Below are 18,934 nucleotides of genomic sequence, written 5' to 3'. Positions count from 1 at the left end.
GGGCAACTCCAATGGTTTTTGGGGGGTTTCTTTAGAACTCAACAAGAAAATAAACCAACTTCTTAGTTCATTTATTACATCAGTAAACATTTTCCTAAGGGGTTTTTGGTCTTAATCTCTAGTTTCAGGTAGTATAAAGGTTGTAAAAATTACTGTCCCATTTCGAGTCAGAAAGACAATAAGGTTTAGATACATGAAAGAGAAGAGAAGATGGCGCTGGACAGAATGCCAAGCTCGAGGCTTCGAAATGGCTGCTCACAAACCACGATGGATGGATACATGGGGGAGGAAAATCCGTTCCTTTCCGTCCACATTATAATGGCCATCTACTGTAGTTCTGCATTCATTACCATAAAGGTTTTAATAAAAGTCAAGTTTTCATTTATAAATGTCAATTTATTGGTGTATATGATCTCTACACTCACTCAGACAGTCATTGATATCAATGTCACATGAGCAAAACAAAATTCAAGTATCTAATGCTCATGAGGTTCAGATGAACATAAAGCCTTTATTTTCTTAGTGAATCATTTAAAAATCAAATATAACAACAATTAAAGCTGTAAACATCCACATAAAATGAGCGAGAGTCACAGGCAGGACAACATATGGTAAAAACCAAAGGAGCAAAAATTTGTATAAATGACAAGTCACACAAAAAATATTCACCATAAAGAAAAAAAAGCATAAAAAGTATTACGGGGGATATTTGTGGACACCGATTGTCAGATTAATGAAATGACTCACATGCAGATGTTTTCACATAAGCTGCTTTTTCACAAGACGATAAAAAAGAAACAGTTAAAAAAAGGCACATTTCACAACTCTAAACAAGAGTCATCTAAAACGCATTTAACATCGATATCTCAATCACGCACACACGTAATTTTATATTCTTCTCTTTATAGAATTGTTTGCATTATTCAAATTTAAAATGTTGGTTCTTACCTCTATCAAAGTGACTAGGTTTTCTCTCCTTGTGCAAAATTTAGAATAAAATTATATTACAACAGCTTTGGATTTGCTGTGACAATGTATGCATCATGATTCAAATCATCGAAACACAAGGTTTGAATCAGTATATTATCATTAAGTTTCGTGAAGTTCCATAAAACAACAATTAAAGGGCAAGTTAACTCAAATATTTTCTCAAATACCAAGAGAGGTATCAAGACATGGCTGAAAGTTTAGGTTCATTTGTCCACGTTTACCCTGGAAGTGAATGGAACATCCCACGCGGTGCTAAAGTGTTTCAAAAATCACATTTAAAATTAACAACAGCGGCGTCTCGATCCACAGAGTGTCCTTGTTATCTTGTTAATCCTGAAAATCCACAGAACAGAGCGCTCATGGCGTTGGGGGATAAATGTAGTCAAGCCTGGATGATATAGTTGAGAAACAGTACGAAGGCAGAAGCTTCCATATAGCTGCACTGCAAGCAAGGTACAGTTGAACAATTAACATCCCCTCATGCATCTGTAAAAAAAGCTGAGCTGGCTATATCTGGTCCATATGTATCACAATGGCAGAGAAAAAGATCTTAATGACTTTGAAAGAGGGTTCACTGTCGAGTCATCCACAGCAGGAGCTTTCAGTCACAAAGTAGAACCGGTTCCACTCATTTATACCAAACAAAAGTTTTAAAGATGACACTGGTCATGACACAGCTGCTCACTCACTGATTTCAGTGGCCGTGGGAGGGGTTACGTCAGGAAATCATCTGCCATATTGAAAATAACATGAGCGAAAGCAGCAGCAGGGATGTGTTTTTCAGAACCTTCAAATGTAAAGCAGTTGCGTTGCGTCAGCCGCCATTTCGCCATCTTACTTTCTAACCGAAGTTACCCAAACCTCAGCTTTGTAACGCTCTCCAACTTTTTCTTAGGGAGGTTTACTTATGGTTGGCAAATTAATTGGTGCATTAGCGCCACCATGGAATGCGGACTATACAGCGTTTGGTTCTCAATCCTGTCAAAATCAGACATCATAGATAAAGTGGTCCGACTTTGCAGCTCCCCAAAAATGTCTCAATTACCACCTAGTGGCTGGCTGCAGAATAAGTAATAAAATCTCTTCCCTTCAGGATACATAATAATAGTAACGTTTTTCGAAATCGTCCGTTAGTTACCTGTAGAGGTTCCTGAATTGTTTCATTATTTATCTGCCTTTGTTCCTGTTCCATTGTGTTCTTGTTTTACAGGTCATGTACAACTTCCTACTGGTAGCTCTCATCTCATCTCGCCTTTCTGTTCTTCAACATCTGCATGTTTTCTCTTCCTCATTAGCCTGCCTCTGCGTGTCTGTGTTTGAATCCTTCCCCCTGGCAGCTTGGTAACAGTGGGAATACCTTTTAGAAAAAGATTGGAGTCTGTAGCATCAACACCAAGGCGTGTTGAAGCTGCTCTGGTGGCCTGAGGAGCCACGACACATGATCAACAACTTCTGTTGGCTTTAGCTTTAATTCTGTCACCTGTAGTTTGGAGCTACTTTCTCTGAATGAGGAGAACAGTCCAAACGAGTTGCAGGGAAAGAACCACGAGTTAGATTTCATGCACCTCCAATGTAAACTCCGGCAAAGATAATCAATAAAATGTTTTATATACCGGGCCTTTAAGAGGTACTTTCAGAATAAGGAAAACCCAAGAGACAGGACCATTGGACGGGACAAAGACGGAAATGTAAGCGTAATAGACGAGTTCATTAACATAGGCAATACCCAGAGAAAGCTGCCAAGCGTTATTGGACATATAGCACAGAGAGTGGCGTTGAAGCTGCAGAGTTATTGTGGGCTCAGTAGAAGCCTTCACTTTGGGTCACTGATGGCTTCCCCACAGCCAGAGCAGAAGCGCTGTAGATCACGATTAACTTGTCAGGTGATGGGCGGCGTGATAGATACAGTACGAGCCTGTCAGAGTCATGAGGGGGGGACGACGACGACATGCCCTGTGTGTGAACTACTGGTGATAAACAGAACTGTAGCTCTTCCTGGAGGCCTGTCTGTCCTGGCTTCATTGTTCACTATGGGCACGAGGAGAGCGTAGGCCACTTACGCTGACGAATGGAAACACGGCAGCCACGAAAGACTTATCCTCCCGATGAGTTTCTCTTCTTCTGTTGATTTTGTTACCAAGCAGTTGCGCAAACGGACACGAGCATGGATGTGACAGGCCCTTTCTCTTGTCGCTACCCGGCTCTTTGAATTGCTCTACTATATTTTTATAAGAACGTTCTGCGCTGAAGGTCTACTGGATCATTCAGGACCACAACACTAACTTTCTTATAGTTGGAGATTTGAGCAAGGGGTAGTTCAACAGTTTCTGACACATCTTGTTCCGGTCTCAGACATTTCTATAACTTTCCAACACCAACAACCTGTGAAAACATGAGCATTTCTGCAGATCATACATGTATGAACAGCGAATGCTCCAGAGGAATTATTTAGTTTGAAGCATACTGGACCCCATTTTGATGATTTTTGTGCAATATCTTGAGATTTTTAGGTGTTTATTGACAAGAGATAATTTAAATAAATTCCCTTTTATTATTTCCATGTACTATTCCAGCTTTTATCTTTTTGATAATGAACATAAACACGTGACATTTGGTCCCTTTTAACTAATTTGATAAATTACTCTATTACATTGAGTTTATGCAACAAAAGTCCCATAAAAAGGCACACTGTCCAACCAACAGCAAGTAAGGCCTCGAGAACAGGAACGAAGAAACTGGCCAACTTTTCTTTTTTTTTTTGAAAGTTTTTGGAACCATGAGTTCTCATTTCTTGGTGTCATTCAGGATGATGTTGGCTGTGACAAATATCAGGCAGAAGGCGGCCCAAAGCAAAACAAACCACACCCAGAAGGCGTGGCGGAAGGGAGACTGGTGCTTGTTGATGGCATTTCTGTCCATCATGGGCTCGAGATGGCGTCTACCAAAATAAACAAGGAGGGCTGGGATAATGTACTGGATCCCTGTGCCAGCATAAGCTCCTGTAATGCCCACCAGGGACTCCAGGTTGTGGGTGCAAAAGGCCACCACGATCGGGGGGACAAGGGTAATGAGAGGAAACACTACACGGTCCACCACCCAGGGGTAGGTGCCTCCATCACGATGGAAGAGGGTCCTCCAGTTGTTGCTAAGCGTGACGGCAATGATTGGGAAGTTGGTGCTGATGGTGAAGACTGGGAATAAGCCCAAGAAGTAGCGCAGCCATGGAATATTCAACACATCGCAGTTGTCTGTGAAATTCAGGGTGTACATGTCGTACAGCAGTGAGCTGTCGAAGCAGAAGATGGCGGTGAACGACAGGAGGATGTAGAAGCCCAGGATGAGGATGTAGTCCGCCAACACCAGGGTGCCGACTCGTTTCTTTTCAGAGATGGGCGTCACCAGGGAGGGCAGGGAGTGCTGGCACATGAAGGAGTAGACACAAACCCCGAACAGGTTGGGGACTCCAGATAAGGAGGCGACTGGTGGGCGGCCCTCACCGGTCCCTTTGCTAATGCGGATCAAAGCCAATATGATCATCATGGTAAAAGCTGTAAAAGAAGGAAACAAAAATAAAAAGACAAGATTAATGCTATTCTGACACAGAAACACAAATTCCATGTACATTTAGCTGTCAATTATGTAATTCAAAAAAAAAATTCATAGCATGAAATGACTGATTTAAATCCGGTGAACTTCAATAATTGAGCTGGGTTAAGTAAAGACCGTCTGCTGAAGATGCCCCAACGCTGCTGCCCAAAGAGCTGTTCACCAGTTTATTTCAAAGTTTAGCGAAACTCAACTCTAGAACACTGAACAACAGAATCAATTGTTGAACATGCAAGAAGGTCTGTTTCTTTGAACTGAGTTATTATGCTCTTTCCATCAAGAAAAGGCTTAGCAGCAGTGTAACCACAAGGAGCTGATGGGCTGGGATCTAACATCTGTCCTGGGTCAGCCTGAGGCCAAACCCGGAAATTATCCTTTTATTTAGCTCATCTCTAATCCAGCCACCTCTTCGCAACCTTTTTCCACTATTCTCTACCGATTATTTTCACAGATCACAAAGACACAGACATCAGAAATCTAGACTAGTAGTGCTGCTCCAGTGTACAACTGTCTGTATCTTACACGTGTCTCTGCTTTAGGACTAAAATATATATCACCAAATGAACCCTCGTACTTTCTTGGGATCAGCACTCTGATAATTGACCACATTTCAAATTAAAGTTCTTAGTTTTTAGTTAATATAAAAATGTCCAAAAAAACAATAACTCCAGGTTATCCACTGCCTATAACTTATACTACTATTGCTTTAAATTACTTTGTATCAAACTGCTTTTATTTGATCTTTCAGATACATTGCATTATAATGTTTGAAATGAGTTTAGAAAAAGTAACCTTTCAAACTTTCTAAATGAACCTATATAATGATATTTTTGCTGAAAAACTACATCAAGTTGATACACCTCATGTGGATAAATTTCATTCTCCCAGTGTGTTACAGCTTTCCATCTGTTTGCCCCAGAAACATCGACAGTACAAAAAACTATGGATCATTTCCTGGCCCAACATAAAGTCACTGGAGCCAGGTGGAGATAGGGTTAGGAACCACCCCCACCTCCATCTGTGTCCACTCCCCACTGTTCACATGATGTTCACATCTCAAAATTGATTTCTGGAGATGCCTCTCTGGCAACCGGCAGGAGCGTATCAAAAGGAGACCACCGAGTGTGGGGTGCAGTCCTGTTACTGGCTGACGGTCATGTGACCCAGTAAGCCGTTTCACCTCCACACACATTCAATCAGCCCATGACACCAGGAGTTAGTCATAGCCCTTCGATGGCTTGCAGCCAGCCCTTCAACTTTCATCACCAGCTGTCCTTTAAACAGGAGGTGACTTTTCAGGCAGTGACACTCAGACCATAATATGCCACACATATGTAGAAAATGATTCTATACCATACACTGCCACACACTGTTGGGGATTGGGTGTAATGCATGACTAACAGATCCCTGCTGCTGTTGATGGTAATATTTCAGGGCCAATGCATCAGGTCAGAGCAAAGCAGAGTTTCTGTTTCCAGCACAGGGCACAGTGTTTCATCAGGCTGGAGGAGTAGGTGGGAACTTGAAGTTTGATTAATCAGCTCCTGGTTTCTCCTGCAGTGGCACTTTAATGTACTTCAGGAGGATCAAATTCATAACAATTACCGGGGGGTGGTGGTGGGTGGGGTGTACGAAGGGAAGGAGAAACCATCACAGACAAAGACAAAATATATAACAATAAGGGAAGAATCTCTGGGAGAATAGTATCACTATGAATCATCACAAGTAAAATAATAATAAGTACAGGAAGTAGAACAGTGGAATTAATTTATAGAGTCAACACAGAGTCAAACAGAGAGATTAAGATCGGGAAACATCAAACACAGAAAGAAAAACGCTGAGATGCTCTGGACAAGTGTTTCAGTAAGGTTATCATTCATTACGTCCAAACACATACCATAGTTACAAATAACCTACATTTATTGTTTTTGATCAGACAACTGTGTATAACCAGATAGTCTGTCCCGATTGTTTTAGATAATGGCTGGGATGAACAGATCAAAATATTCAGTATTTTGCCATTTTCCCACTGTTTTTTGTTTCAGTGTAGATTCTTTTGCAACATCAGTATGAAAAACACCCCTGTAAAGACCAAATATTTTCACGGATAAATAAGACTAAAAGTGACATGCCACCTCTTCTTTTTACACATTTTCTTTTAACTCACATCAGCGTAGATCTAATCACCCACTCATGTCAGGAGCCACATTTTTTTCACTGGTTGCACAAGCGTTCAGTATTTAATGCATCATTGGCCTCGGCCCAATAATGTCTTTGGCTCTGGGAAAAGCTCTGGGGGTAAAATCCCCCCCCCCAAATCTGACCTTCATACAGAGAGGTCAAATTGTTTGGCAGCAGACCAACATTCAATGACATGGACTCAGAAGATGTAGGGCTGCAACGGAAATATTGTTTATCAGACGGCAATGAATCAATTAATTGTTTATCCAAATGTCACATTTAACTGCTTACGGAGTGAAGTGAAATTATCCCAAACCTTGAAGTCCTCAATTTCTACCCTCATTTACGAGATTCAGAAACAGAAAATAGTCACGTTTTAGAAGGTGAGATGACTCAAGATTTGCAATTTGTCCTCTAACAAATAATTTTCTGAAATAGTCCAAAAAAGTTGCTTTCAGACCTGCAATAAAACCCGGATATTTTCCGGAAAATGTTCGCAGGAGCTTAATGCGAGAACGGAAATGTCTGAGTTAGCTGCTGAGTACATGCTGTGGAGCTTTTCCTGCCAGTCCCCTAGTAAAATGTCTGAGTGAGCCCATACCAGAATACAACAGGAAAATGTCCAGAAAATTCCCAGCGAGCGAGGTCGGCATGTTGATGACGTTTCTTAAATGCGTCAGACACTGAAATGGAAAATAGAAATATCTTGGGATCATAAAGAGGAGCCAAACACTAAGGAGAAACTGACGAAGATGTCAACTTGGAAAGACGAGATTTAAAGGCTTTAAAGGCCAACGCTGGTGTCGATGCTGTAAACAAAAACACTGATTTCCGCAGCAGAATTTACCGTATACGTCTTCTTCTACCTCCTGCATGGTATACCCAAGCTCCTCCCCTTGCCTGAATGTTCTGGACATTTTCCTGTTGTTTTGAACGCGTCTAACCACGGCAAACTCCTGTTGGATTCTTTATATGTGAAAGGCAAACTCCAGAAAACTATATTTGTGTGTTTTGTTGCAATAGAACTGTCTCCTACTGTTGTCGGTGTTGCAGACGCACATCATCTTTAATGTGTGAAAGATCGCTAGATCCCATCTGTCTGCTCCTGTTGCTCACTCTGTCTTCTTTCTCCTTCAAACTCCATCCTCTTCCCACCTTTCTGTCAGTAAGAGTAGCTCCGCGTGAAGCAGCAAGCGCAGCCACCTGTCTCCTCTGCTATATTGCCAGAGAAGAAAAAGTAGAGGATGGGCGAAAGGAAGCTTTTCTCCTCCTTGACATCAACACTCACAGGCTGCACAGGAAGGACACAAGCATGGGGCTTTTAATTAAAAGTACCTCAGGGTGGCAGGGCACCTTTTCTGGCAACTTAAGCCAAGATTAAAATGCTGCAAGAGCCTGTGTCACACTGGTTAGCTAACAGTTCAAATGTAAACAAGGGGGGATAATGAAGCAATATTTCAAATTACCCCAGAGAACAGCAGAATCCAAAGCTTTAGATCTCTTGCTTTCTTTTTTAACACAGATGTCAAAATCTTATGGAAATCAGTGGCAGCGAATTCCTTTATCCTACTTACTTGACAGTGAATCAATGAAAGTGAATCAAGATGGTGGACAGAAGCTGAATACCGAGAACAAAGCCCAGAGAATAAAGCTGTTCATAATGTGCTCATATGTCACTGACTCTCAGCTGCATCCTTCTACATGAGGTGAAGGAACCATCGACACATGCGACAACTTTACTCTCACTCATTGCATCTGGAGCCATCAATCTCCATGCTGAGGTACGACGCCCCCATGAAGTGAATGCATTTCAGCTCAACTGTCATGAAGGACAAAGGAAACTACGGAGTATGGTGCTGTGTTTATAGAGTCAACAATTTAGATATTAATGCGATTTAATTTTAAATTCTACATTCTAAAATAGAAAAAATGCCAGTCCACGCGAGCATTTTAGCTTCTTATCAGAAATAATCTTTGTATGTGTTCATTCTCTACAACTCACACAAAAGTCGCCCACTTGGTTCCAAAAAAGGAGCTGCATTGCTTGATATTTTTATCCCTGGTTTTTACTACCTTTTAGTTGTAATTTTTCAAATATACTTAAACACCACGAAAGATGTGTTTTCCCCCCAATGTGTTTGTTAGCAGGATTACACAAAAAATACTGATAAGATTTCCACGAAACTTCCTTTCAGGACATGGGCCAAGAAAGAACCAATTACATTTTTTGAATCATGACGAAGGGGCTGCATTCTTCTATTACTTCATTTATATTGTGAGAGGACGTTTACCGATGTCCTCTCTGAAAGCTTCCTCAGAGGGATTACTATTACATGATCTGAATGACTGTTCTATGCTCAAGGCCAAGGGCATTGTCGCAGGCTGCCTGACTGACCGCTGGTCTCCTGCACATACAGGCAGTTGTAACCTTATAAAACAAGAACAATTTGGCTCAATGGCTGCTACAATAGAAAAACAGGTTAACAACACTTGTAAGTCATTAACCATGTTGCATTAAACAGCTTAGGTCAATGTTACAGGTGAGTGATGAAACAGGAAAGAATACGTCTTTTGAAAATACAATTTTAAAGTAATATTTCATTATTTTCTACATTGAAGGGCCTGAAAAACTCTGAAAAACGATGGATGCCAAGTGTCAACATAGCTCAAGTGATGCACGTATCAGTTTGGTTTTAGCCTCCAAATGGCCGCCTAGGTCACTGGCTTCATGTAAGAGAGAGGTGAGAGCCACGTTCAAATTCATACTGAGACCACTAACACATAGAAGTGAAATTATAATCATTAGGTTATAATTTGAACATGTCTTCCTTCATCATCTTCTTACTCATTCTAGATTGACATGAAGGGAAAAGCCTCTTTATGAGATACCACCAACTCCATGATGTAATTCCATCTGAAGAAATCTGTCACCCACCTCCAATCCAATAGCAACGGCCCCCACGTGTCCAGAGACCCTCCACCAAAGTCATTCATTCACACGCGAGGACACATTTACCTCTGCAGATATCAGTCAGGCTATGGTGATTACATGCACTTTCAAAGTGACACGCTGGGCTCTGCAGATACTCTCCGCTACACTTGACATGTGAACACGGGAAGTGAATATATATTGAGGAGGTGTCAAACAGCCACACATCACATCCATATAAGTAGTGGTCGTCCATCATGCAGCCTGTGATTTATATTACCCGGATTGGGACAGGAATGACCTTGGGAGGAATGGCTCAACTTAACAACCCCCCGCAGCAGACTGTTACGGCTGTGCTCTCTATGGTAGCAAACAAAGCTGTAGCTGTTAACCCGAGGCTGGCAGACACTCTCAATACTCAAAGGAGTCATCGAATGCCTATGGAGAAGGACTTTTCGCCGGCTATCTCAGAAGAGATGGGATTCCTGGACTCAATTAATGAGTAGAAAATGGTAGAAGGTGAGAGGTGATCAATCTCATGTGCGACGGAGCTCGAGAAAGCTTTGAGGGGGTGGGGGCCTGCTCCTTGGAAAGAATGACTCGGACACTTAAACGTGAGCAATTCATTGATGATAGTGAGAAGGTCAAGGACTTCTCGGCATTGCATCTAAAAAACTAAGAGCGCACAAGAATCTGCTCTTTTCTCATCCCGATTGCCAGTTTGAACATCTCCCCCTCTAGTGGCTGTACCGCTCAGCAATCATCCCATCGTTAATTAAGAGAGACACTCCTTGAGCACTCTGGGATAATCTCGGCGGTAATTAGCAGTGCCGGCTCTTTGCCCACTTCTCGCCAGGGTTTCAGGATTTCTTGCTGTGGCAGAGCTCTGTCACTTCAAAATCAGTAGCAGAGCTACAGTGAGCTGTCGCTGTCGTGTCTGGTGGGCGGACGGGTGATAAGTGGCTGCCTTGCCTGGAGACAACTAGTGTGATCTCAGATAGGACAATCGGTAAACACAGCACAGAGATGCACAGCAGTCGGCCTCACTTTTTACCGCCCCACACCGCAGCTGAGGTTCACAGGGAAGAGGCCGCCAAACTCCATGACACTGCAATATGCAACAGCTTCGTGTGTAGAAGCTTCATGTTCACGGCTTCATGTCGAAAAGCTTCACGAAAACACCAATTAACTCCCTCTCTCAGCCTGTGCTCAGAAAAAGATCCACAGATAAGAAAGCTGCTGCCGCTAAAACCTGCAAGATGAGGAACAAGCAAAAGAATTCAAAGTAAAAGTTTGTTTGGTTGATATGAAATTATTTGTTCATAACTTAAATTAATCCATGAGACACAGTCCTCTTCTCCTGTGAAGCACAGGGATGGTGTGGTAATTTTTTTGTCATCGATTTAAAAACAATTTGTCAACTGATGGGAAATTAATGCAGAGCATTTTCAGAATTGAGTAATGAAGAAACTTTTTTAAACGGAGTGTGCCTCGAATAAGCCAGAGTGCACTACAGGCTCACTAATGCTCAAAGTTAGATATGTATCCGAAAACAGACAGAGCATTCAATTATGGTTCATTTCGCCTGTCTTTGTGCATGTCTTCTGCCCTTAGGGATAAAGACAAAATACAGCAGAGAAAATTGTGGAGGAGGCGGTGTTGCCAGTAGTTCAATAATGGCAGAACTTTTTAAAGAGAGAATTGCGAGTTGGAAAGAAAGATTTGACTTTAGCCAGGCTGTCTACGATACATCTCAATAAAAGAATGTTCTGTTAAAAATAAAGGTGCAGCTCTCATTCATCCCTTCACACCCAGGAATGAAGACAGCTCCTGGGTAAACAAGGCCCTGAGGTCAGCAACCATAAATAAAAGCTTAGTTACAGGGTATAGATCTTATAGATCAAGTTCTTTGGCTGACCATAGACGTCAACTACACATTCCCTTAATCACCCTGGAACTCATCTCCGCAGGAAGTCAAACTAACATCAATACAGAGGGATACAGGACCGGAGCCTGCGACAGCAGAGACAGTGGTTGTGGGGATATTTGGTTGGAAAAAATGCCTGATCCTTTCCTCCTTGAGTGAAAAACGGGGTGTCATAGAGAGACAGAGAAAGATGGTGTTTCTTAAATGTAATTTTTACAGGACCTCTGAACTGTGAGGTTCTGTTGTACGGTTCATTAAGAGCCGCTCATATTTCACCATCCCCCTGTGAGCTACATGCTCTGGACAAACCGAACTTTCCGCTCAAACAGCCACCACAGCCCCGCTGACCTTCAAAAACAATAGGTTCCTCTCTCGACCATTTAGAATGGGCAGAAGGCAGCTGTGAATATCCCCTCGGGAACTTTCTTAGCCTCTTATACGATGCTGTAGTGAACTATGAGCCTGAGATGGATGGTGAGACGCTGGAGTTATTCTTCTTTCTTGGTGCAGAGAAGCTATTTCACATCCTTTATCCTTGAAGATGCAATGATGCAAAACTTATTTGACCATAAAATGAATTGTGTTTGTTCAAATGAAATCTTAAAGGGTCTGTATTTATATATTTTTTTAAACAGAAAGAAAACTATGTGTCGGTATAAATGTTGAGTAAATCACCTAAAAAAGAATTGACCCCTTTGTTGTTTTTATATTTTATTGTTTAAAGATGCTCATTCCATTCTTTATTTTCATACTGGGAGTCAACTAGAGTACCTTTGTCTGATTCACAGTTAAAAATATAAACCACCTGTTGAGCCTCAGAAGCATTGCTTCATTCTCTCAGCAAAGTGGAGGTTCTGAAGACAATCTGTAAAACTAAGGCTACATCCACATGACAGCATCTTAGTTTAAAAACTGATCACTTTTGCTACATTTACATGTACCGTCCTCACAACTCCGTTTTCAAGCGACTAAATCTGAGAAGTTTGTAAACTCTGCTGCTCCCGTCTTAGTTCAAAAACTCAGGGTCTGTGTTGTAGTATGGACGAACAAAAACTGAAATGTTGCTTGACAGTTTGACCAGGAGAAAATAATCCCCTCTAATTTGGTCAAAAGATGAATTTGTGATAAAGTCTACAGATGGCTTTACGTCGTGAAATTCCTGAAAGCCAGGAGTTCTGAGTTTTACAATCTGTGGTTGAACAAAAGGCGTCACATTGAAAGTCCCAGCATGTTACAGATAGCCAAGCAGCAGGAAGTCACACCATCACTCATGTTTAGTGAATAAAAAAAAAAAAATAGGGGCTCACTAGACAAGAAGGTGACAACAGTTGAGTGGCAACAAGCGTGATAAGGCCTCAGCCCAGGGCAGAAGGCAGGACACTGAAGCATCAGCCAGCTGCTAACCCTGGCGTCCAGCACACTATGTTGCCCACATGGGGCAGCACGGTTCGTGCGACATGCTATGCTAAACGCCAGGCTTATCCAGGGAGTGTCACAAGGACTGTATTAAAGCAAACTAACACCTTTCACAGCTTTAAAAGCAGCAGGGCCTTCTTTAGTTGATGCGAGTGGTTCCTAAATGTGTCATAAGTTCGATGCAGCTGTAAAATATCTGTCAAAGCACCTTTGAGCATATAACATTTCATTTAAAGGAACAAACTGTGATCCGCGTGTTACCAGGGGAGTACTGTAGGACATTGGAGCCACTTGCTACAGGGCGGTTATAGTGCTTTTGAGAACAGCAGAGCATTTTAAATCCATCCTAACACACTGAAGCTGTCCACATAGAGACTCACATACATATTTCTGGAAAGAAACCAGGCCATAAAAGCATACTGCAGTCTGTTATACTCGAAAGGCTCAGAAAAACAATACATTAACAAGACAAACCGTCTCCACACAACAGGAAACGCACTTGATTCTCTGCACTACACAAAAAAGATGCACAACAGGAAAAGGGAAATTAGAGGAAATAATTTGAGTGCAACCAATTTATCTGTTGGATGATCAAATTGGTCGCTATGAGCATTTCACATCAGAAATATATTACATAATATACAATGCACAAAAGCCATCTCCATTATCAGTGTCAGCCCCAGATCTATCTATTTGGGCTCTGGAACAAAGCCAGAGGTTGACATTTATAACCCAACTGAATACATAATGAACACAGTCGGCCTCGTCTTCTATGCATGATAACTAATTATCGCAGGTTACAACTGCGGTTGTTTCTGAACAATACTTGGTTTTTAGAAAATTGTGTTTTGACACAACTCCATCCACAATTTTAGTCTCTTAAAATTTTATGTTTAATACGAAAGTGCATGTGTTGGCAAAATTAAACAAACGGGCATATGAACAGACAGGTAAACTAAATTATATGTTGTAACCTCTGATCCCCAAAATACCAGTAACCAAAATGTGTGACCCCCATTAGGAGACTGAAGCGTTCAAAGAATAGTGATTTGAGTTAGTTAATTTCCCTGTGATGCTGTAAACGGATCTGCTCCAACTGATGCCGTCGCTAAATGAAATGTGTATTTTAAAATCCAAATCTGATTTATTTATCTTTCTTCTGAATCTTTTATCGCTCCAACACATGGAGGAAACATAAAGCTTCCTCTGGAGCCATTTCCAATCATCAGCCGGTGCTGTAAAGAGCCCTGCACAAACGACTCAAACAATCAATTACATAGGGAGCCATGGGAGGATGAGGACAGACCTGGCAGTGTGAAAGGTGCAGCTGACAGCCCTGTGTTATTTAGCCAGCCAGCGAACAGTGTGTTTGATGCTGCTGTGGTTGTGTGTTGCTTCTGCGATCTAGCTAGCACGTGCCTGTGCGGGGGCTGACGGGAGCACCATGATTCAGTGGTGTTGTGATTTTAACAGCGGGGCCCAGGACGGGCGGTTTATTTTCGTCCGACGCCCTGTGAGTGACAGTCCAATCAAGCTTGGGACGGCCTGTCAAGCCTGTCAGGCTGAGGAATGAGGGGAGATGGGAACCAAAGACATAGAGCAGGACCAAACCATGATGGACGGACCTGAGCACGGCAGCCACACAGGCAAAGGGGTGTGAGGAGAGAGGGGCGGCATCAAGGAAATGGAAATGTGTGTAGGTTGAAAAATAGTTTGTAGAAACCAAAACCTTCAACATATCAGTAAACTGAAAGATGTGTAGGAGTGAGGAAGAGGTCTTACCAATCCAACGCATGAATGAGGTGATGATCTGCAGATATTTGGTCTTCTGAGCATTAAAGAAAGCGAAAGGCCCCAACATCACCGCGAACACACTCTGCAGAAACACAAAGAAGACAAGCAGTCAATCAAACTGTAAAGCCCATATTGACAAATCATAAATTGCCACATAGGGCTTAACAATCTGTACAGGTTCAACATTCCCTGTCCCTAAGCCTCAACTAGATTGAGGAAAAACTTTTAACTGGAGAAAACACCGGAGGACTCACAAGTGAGGGACCCCTCCCACACAAGTGAGTGTCACAGAGCACATCCACATTTTGCTAGCGTGGAGGCATAAACATTTACAAGCTCTCTTGTAATTTGAAGTTTTGTATTACTCCCCGATTGTGTGTTGCTTGACCCTTGTTTCTGTTTTGGACATGCGATTGTGACAATTCCCATACATGTGATTCTGAAACGCATCATCCCCAAGTGCTGTCACAATCCCATCAGCACTCTCCAAAAAAAGATAGGAGCCCAGATGAACAGGTGGGCCAATCCATAATCCAGCAAAAACTTCAAATCCTCTCGGGCCTCAGCTCTGATTGCCTATCAGATAGTCTCTTTATCAAGAGCTGCAATCAGGGGCAGTGGCTGAGCGTCTGCAGCTCCAATTCCATCAGTTCCACTCGCTCCTCCGCGGATCTCTTCCCTCCATCCCCCCATTCTCCCATTCTCCCATTCTCCATGTGGCCGACTCTTGTGTGCCATCCCATCTCCAGAGCAGCCTGCTGAGTTTCAAAGGCTGTTCAGACCTGATATTAACATCCGTCTCCGGTGAGGTGATCACAACTGCACAGCCCTGAGTTTGTCAGTTCATAAGTACATTTTTGTTTGAATTGTTAAAAATTGTGTGTGTCCTTTTTGATAGTTCTTAGCACTCGTATGTAGAGTCAAGACACCACAGTAGCAGTTTGTTTTTCTGTTAAAAACTTCACACACCCCTCTAATGGTGAGTAGATAATGAGTGAAATTTTCATTTTTTCTGTGAACTATCCCTATAAGTTTCTTAATGTATCTTACAGGGAACTACATATTGCTAAAACTGTTTAATTTAGTTAATTAAGGATCAAGGGAACTTCGGAGTCAGCTCTTATTTCCAGATGTCCAGCTGGGATGTCTGCATGTGTGAAAAAATTGAAATAAAACGGATTATTCTGCTGAATAATGAAGTTGCCTCTGTGTCTATATATTAAAGAATCACCAGCTGTCTTCTTGGTAAAGTGCGGGCAAAGCTCAAGACGAGTCGAAGCATAAATCTGCACACCCACAGATGTAATAAATGAATCATAATGAAGACACATGTGTCTGAAGAGGAAAGTGAAATTAATGGCACCCGGCTGATGGACCAATAGTTCAGCACAGGGAGCCTTTCTCAGTATCTATGGTTTAACGTTAAACGTTGTTTGATACATATTGATCATGAAAGTGGCTCATTTAGCTTCTGGTATAAAGACTGTATATGCGACTGCTACATCTGCTGGCTAGCTTTACTCAGAGAGGGCAGTATTTGTTTTTTCAATTGGTCCATTAATCCACTCAATTCATTAAAGCTGCACCAAATTACACTCGCTACACAAATCAGTGTAAATGGAACAATGTCCAATCCTCCCTCCAAGTTGATAAACAAAAAACGCAGAGTAAATTGAAATGAGGTCTGACTGGCTGTTAATACCATGACTGACCAGTAGTTTCAAAGGATTCTGTCATTTTTATGTTGATCTCTAAAACCCTATTATACTTGTTAAAAAATGTCTGGCACTAATGCAATTTGTAAAATAAATAGGGTTAATGAGCTAAATCATGTAAAACCAAAACACAAAGGCACACAAGAAGGGCACAGTTGATGGAGGAGGGCCACAGGAAAAGACAGCATGGGAATGGAAAAGTGGAAGTGAGAGTGGGCGGGCGAAGGGGCATCAGATGCCATGTACCGTAGGGTGACTCAGACCCAGAGAGCTGGCACGACTCTACCGGAGCAGATACATAAACTGGTAGTGTGTCAGTAGGGGCAGCAGGAGATCACCAGGCGAACTCAAACAAACAAACAAAAGGTGACGCTAGTGTGCACACATATTCTGTTTATCCCACAACCTGTGGTTCTGTTGATGTGGCACACATGGTTGGTGCTTGGAGCTCTACCTGAAGGCTGCACCCCAAGGAGCTGCTGAGCTTCAGCACACTACAATGATTAAGCACATTCAGAGATTTTCACGCCTCAAACCAAAAACAAAATACAAAGACAAGCAAACCTGCTGGAAAGCCACAGAGAATAATTTTCTATGCTTGATAAAGTGCATATTAATAGCAGTCATTTTACTAATATTACACATATTAACCGTGGCTCCATTTTCCAAGAATCAGCTGGAAATATGCAGCAGAGTCAACTAGGGAAATAAAAGTGCAAGACAACAGGAGAAGAAGAAATTAATACAACTGGAATTTCAAAACTGAGACAGATTGGCACTTGGTTCCAATGCATTTATTCATTTAATATTTTGCCCAGGCTGTTTCAGCCATTTCATCTCACTTTTGCTCGCAAGGCCAACATACAGATTTTCCTCTGCATTTTTGTGTCCTCGCCAGAGAAACTGCTTGCATTTCATGCTCAGTTTAATAAATACCTCAATAAACACAAACACTTCAGTCAGGAGAGAAGTGGCATGAATCAGATTAGGCTGGCAGATTCCCTCCCATTGCCTCCTTCTCCTTGGCTCTGCTCCTCCTCCACAGCAGCAGCACACTCATCACCGACAAGCATTTAACTTTTCACAACAAACACGAGAAAAATCGTAAAAAACCTGCCATTTTTCCTCCACGCTAGGAGACAACACCTGCCTGGCTGCAATCACACACATGAGTGGAAGGCAATGAACGGTGAGTCTAAGATGGGAAACTGTGGAGGTGACCAAGGCTGGATGATGGATAGAAACACTGAGACCTGTCCTATTTCCTGTGTACAGGTTTCGACTGAGAGTGTACCACCTCAAGAAAGAAGCATGCTTGCTCGGGAAGCTCATTACATTAACAATTGATTAATGATGTTTTAAAAAAAAACAACAACAAAAAAACTTTCACATGCAGTGATTGGTAAAACAGGAATTTCCTATTTTGAAATGATTTTTATCCCAATTTCCTGACCTGACATTGATATTATTATTATAATGGAAATTTTTGAAATCTGTTCACACATAAACATCTGATGTCAAATTGTGATTCCAGAAATGTACCTTCCTCGTTGTGACTGAAAGAAGCCGGTCACAATGTGAAGAGTGCGTGGACAGCGCAATATTCTGCCAAGGCTAACACCACAACTCTTTAAGGAAAGTGAAACAAAATATTAGTGAAGCAACAAAGTAACTTATTACATTATATATATATTTGAAAGCTTTAAATTGTGTCTGAATTGTAACAATATCCACTTTCCAGGTGAACGGTCCCTTTATGACAACCAAGACTAACTTACATGTTTAGTACTGGAACTGCGCCTCCTAGTGTCATCACTCAGAACTCTCTGAGCTGTATATTCACCAAACATCACATAGAGCTCCAAATCACCAGGCATCATTTTATATTACCTGGTTAACTGTGGATGAATCTTTCACTAGGAGTTTATATTTTATTTTATATCAAATATAGTTTGTTCACACACAGGTAATGCATTCCACTGAATCACATGATGTATAACACTTGATACTGACTATATGAATCAGCTCAGAATTGCTAGATATATAAAACTACATGTTTCTTAATCTTTGCAGGTTTGTGAGGTTTAAGAGAAAAGTAACAAAATCACATCACTTTTGTAAAACTTCTCCAGTGGTCCCTGTGATGCTGCAAAGTAATAATTTAGGAGTATGAGATTAATTGAGCTTAGATATGGTGAATGATCTCAATTATGGTGAAAAGCTGCCACTAACTGGCCTCCGAGGCAATAGCTGTCAATCACTTTCTTAGTCTATGACGACCAGTGTTTTGGATTTGTGCGGATGAGAGACCACAAATCCACTGGTCTCATTAATCACCACATATGTGGGCATTTCTCCTGAGCCAGGTGTTGCGAA

General features: G+C 41.7%; 1 protein-coding gene across 1 annotated transcript in view; it reads right to left on the bottom strand.

Annotated features, from left to right (window-relative positions):
* Positions 1-375: 375 nt before the first annotated feature.
* The window catches only part of tmem104 (transmembrane protein 104), a 62,566-nt gene continuing 44,007 nt past the window's right edge, over positions 376-18,934 (bottom strand). The window contains exons 9-10 of the mRNA XM_053443001.1: positions 14,832-14,925; positions 376-4,538 (exon numbers count right to left, since the gene is read on the bottom strand). Coding sequence (XP_053298976.1) covers positions 3,775-4,538; positions 14,832-14,925 — 858 coding nt within the window. The 3' untranslated portion in view covers positions 376-3,774. The remainder of the gene's footprint in view (positions 4,539-14,831; positions 14,926-18,934) is intronic.

Source organism: Pleuronectes platessa, chromosome 16 (assembly GCF_947347685.1).
Source record: "Pleuronectes platessa chromosome 16, fPlePla1.1, whole genome shotgun sequence".
Classification (NCBI taxonomy): domain Eukaryota; kingdom Metazoa; phylum Chordata; class Actinopteri; order Pleuronectiformes; family Pleuronectidae; genus Pleuronectes; species Pleuronectes platessa.
Note: the sequence above shows the minus strand (reverse complement) of the source record. Positions and strands in the feature narration are given on the sequence as shown.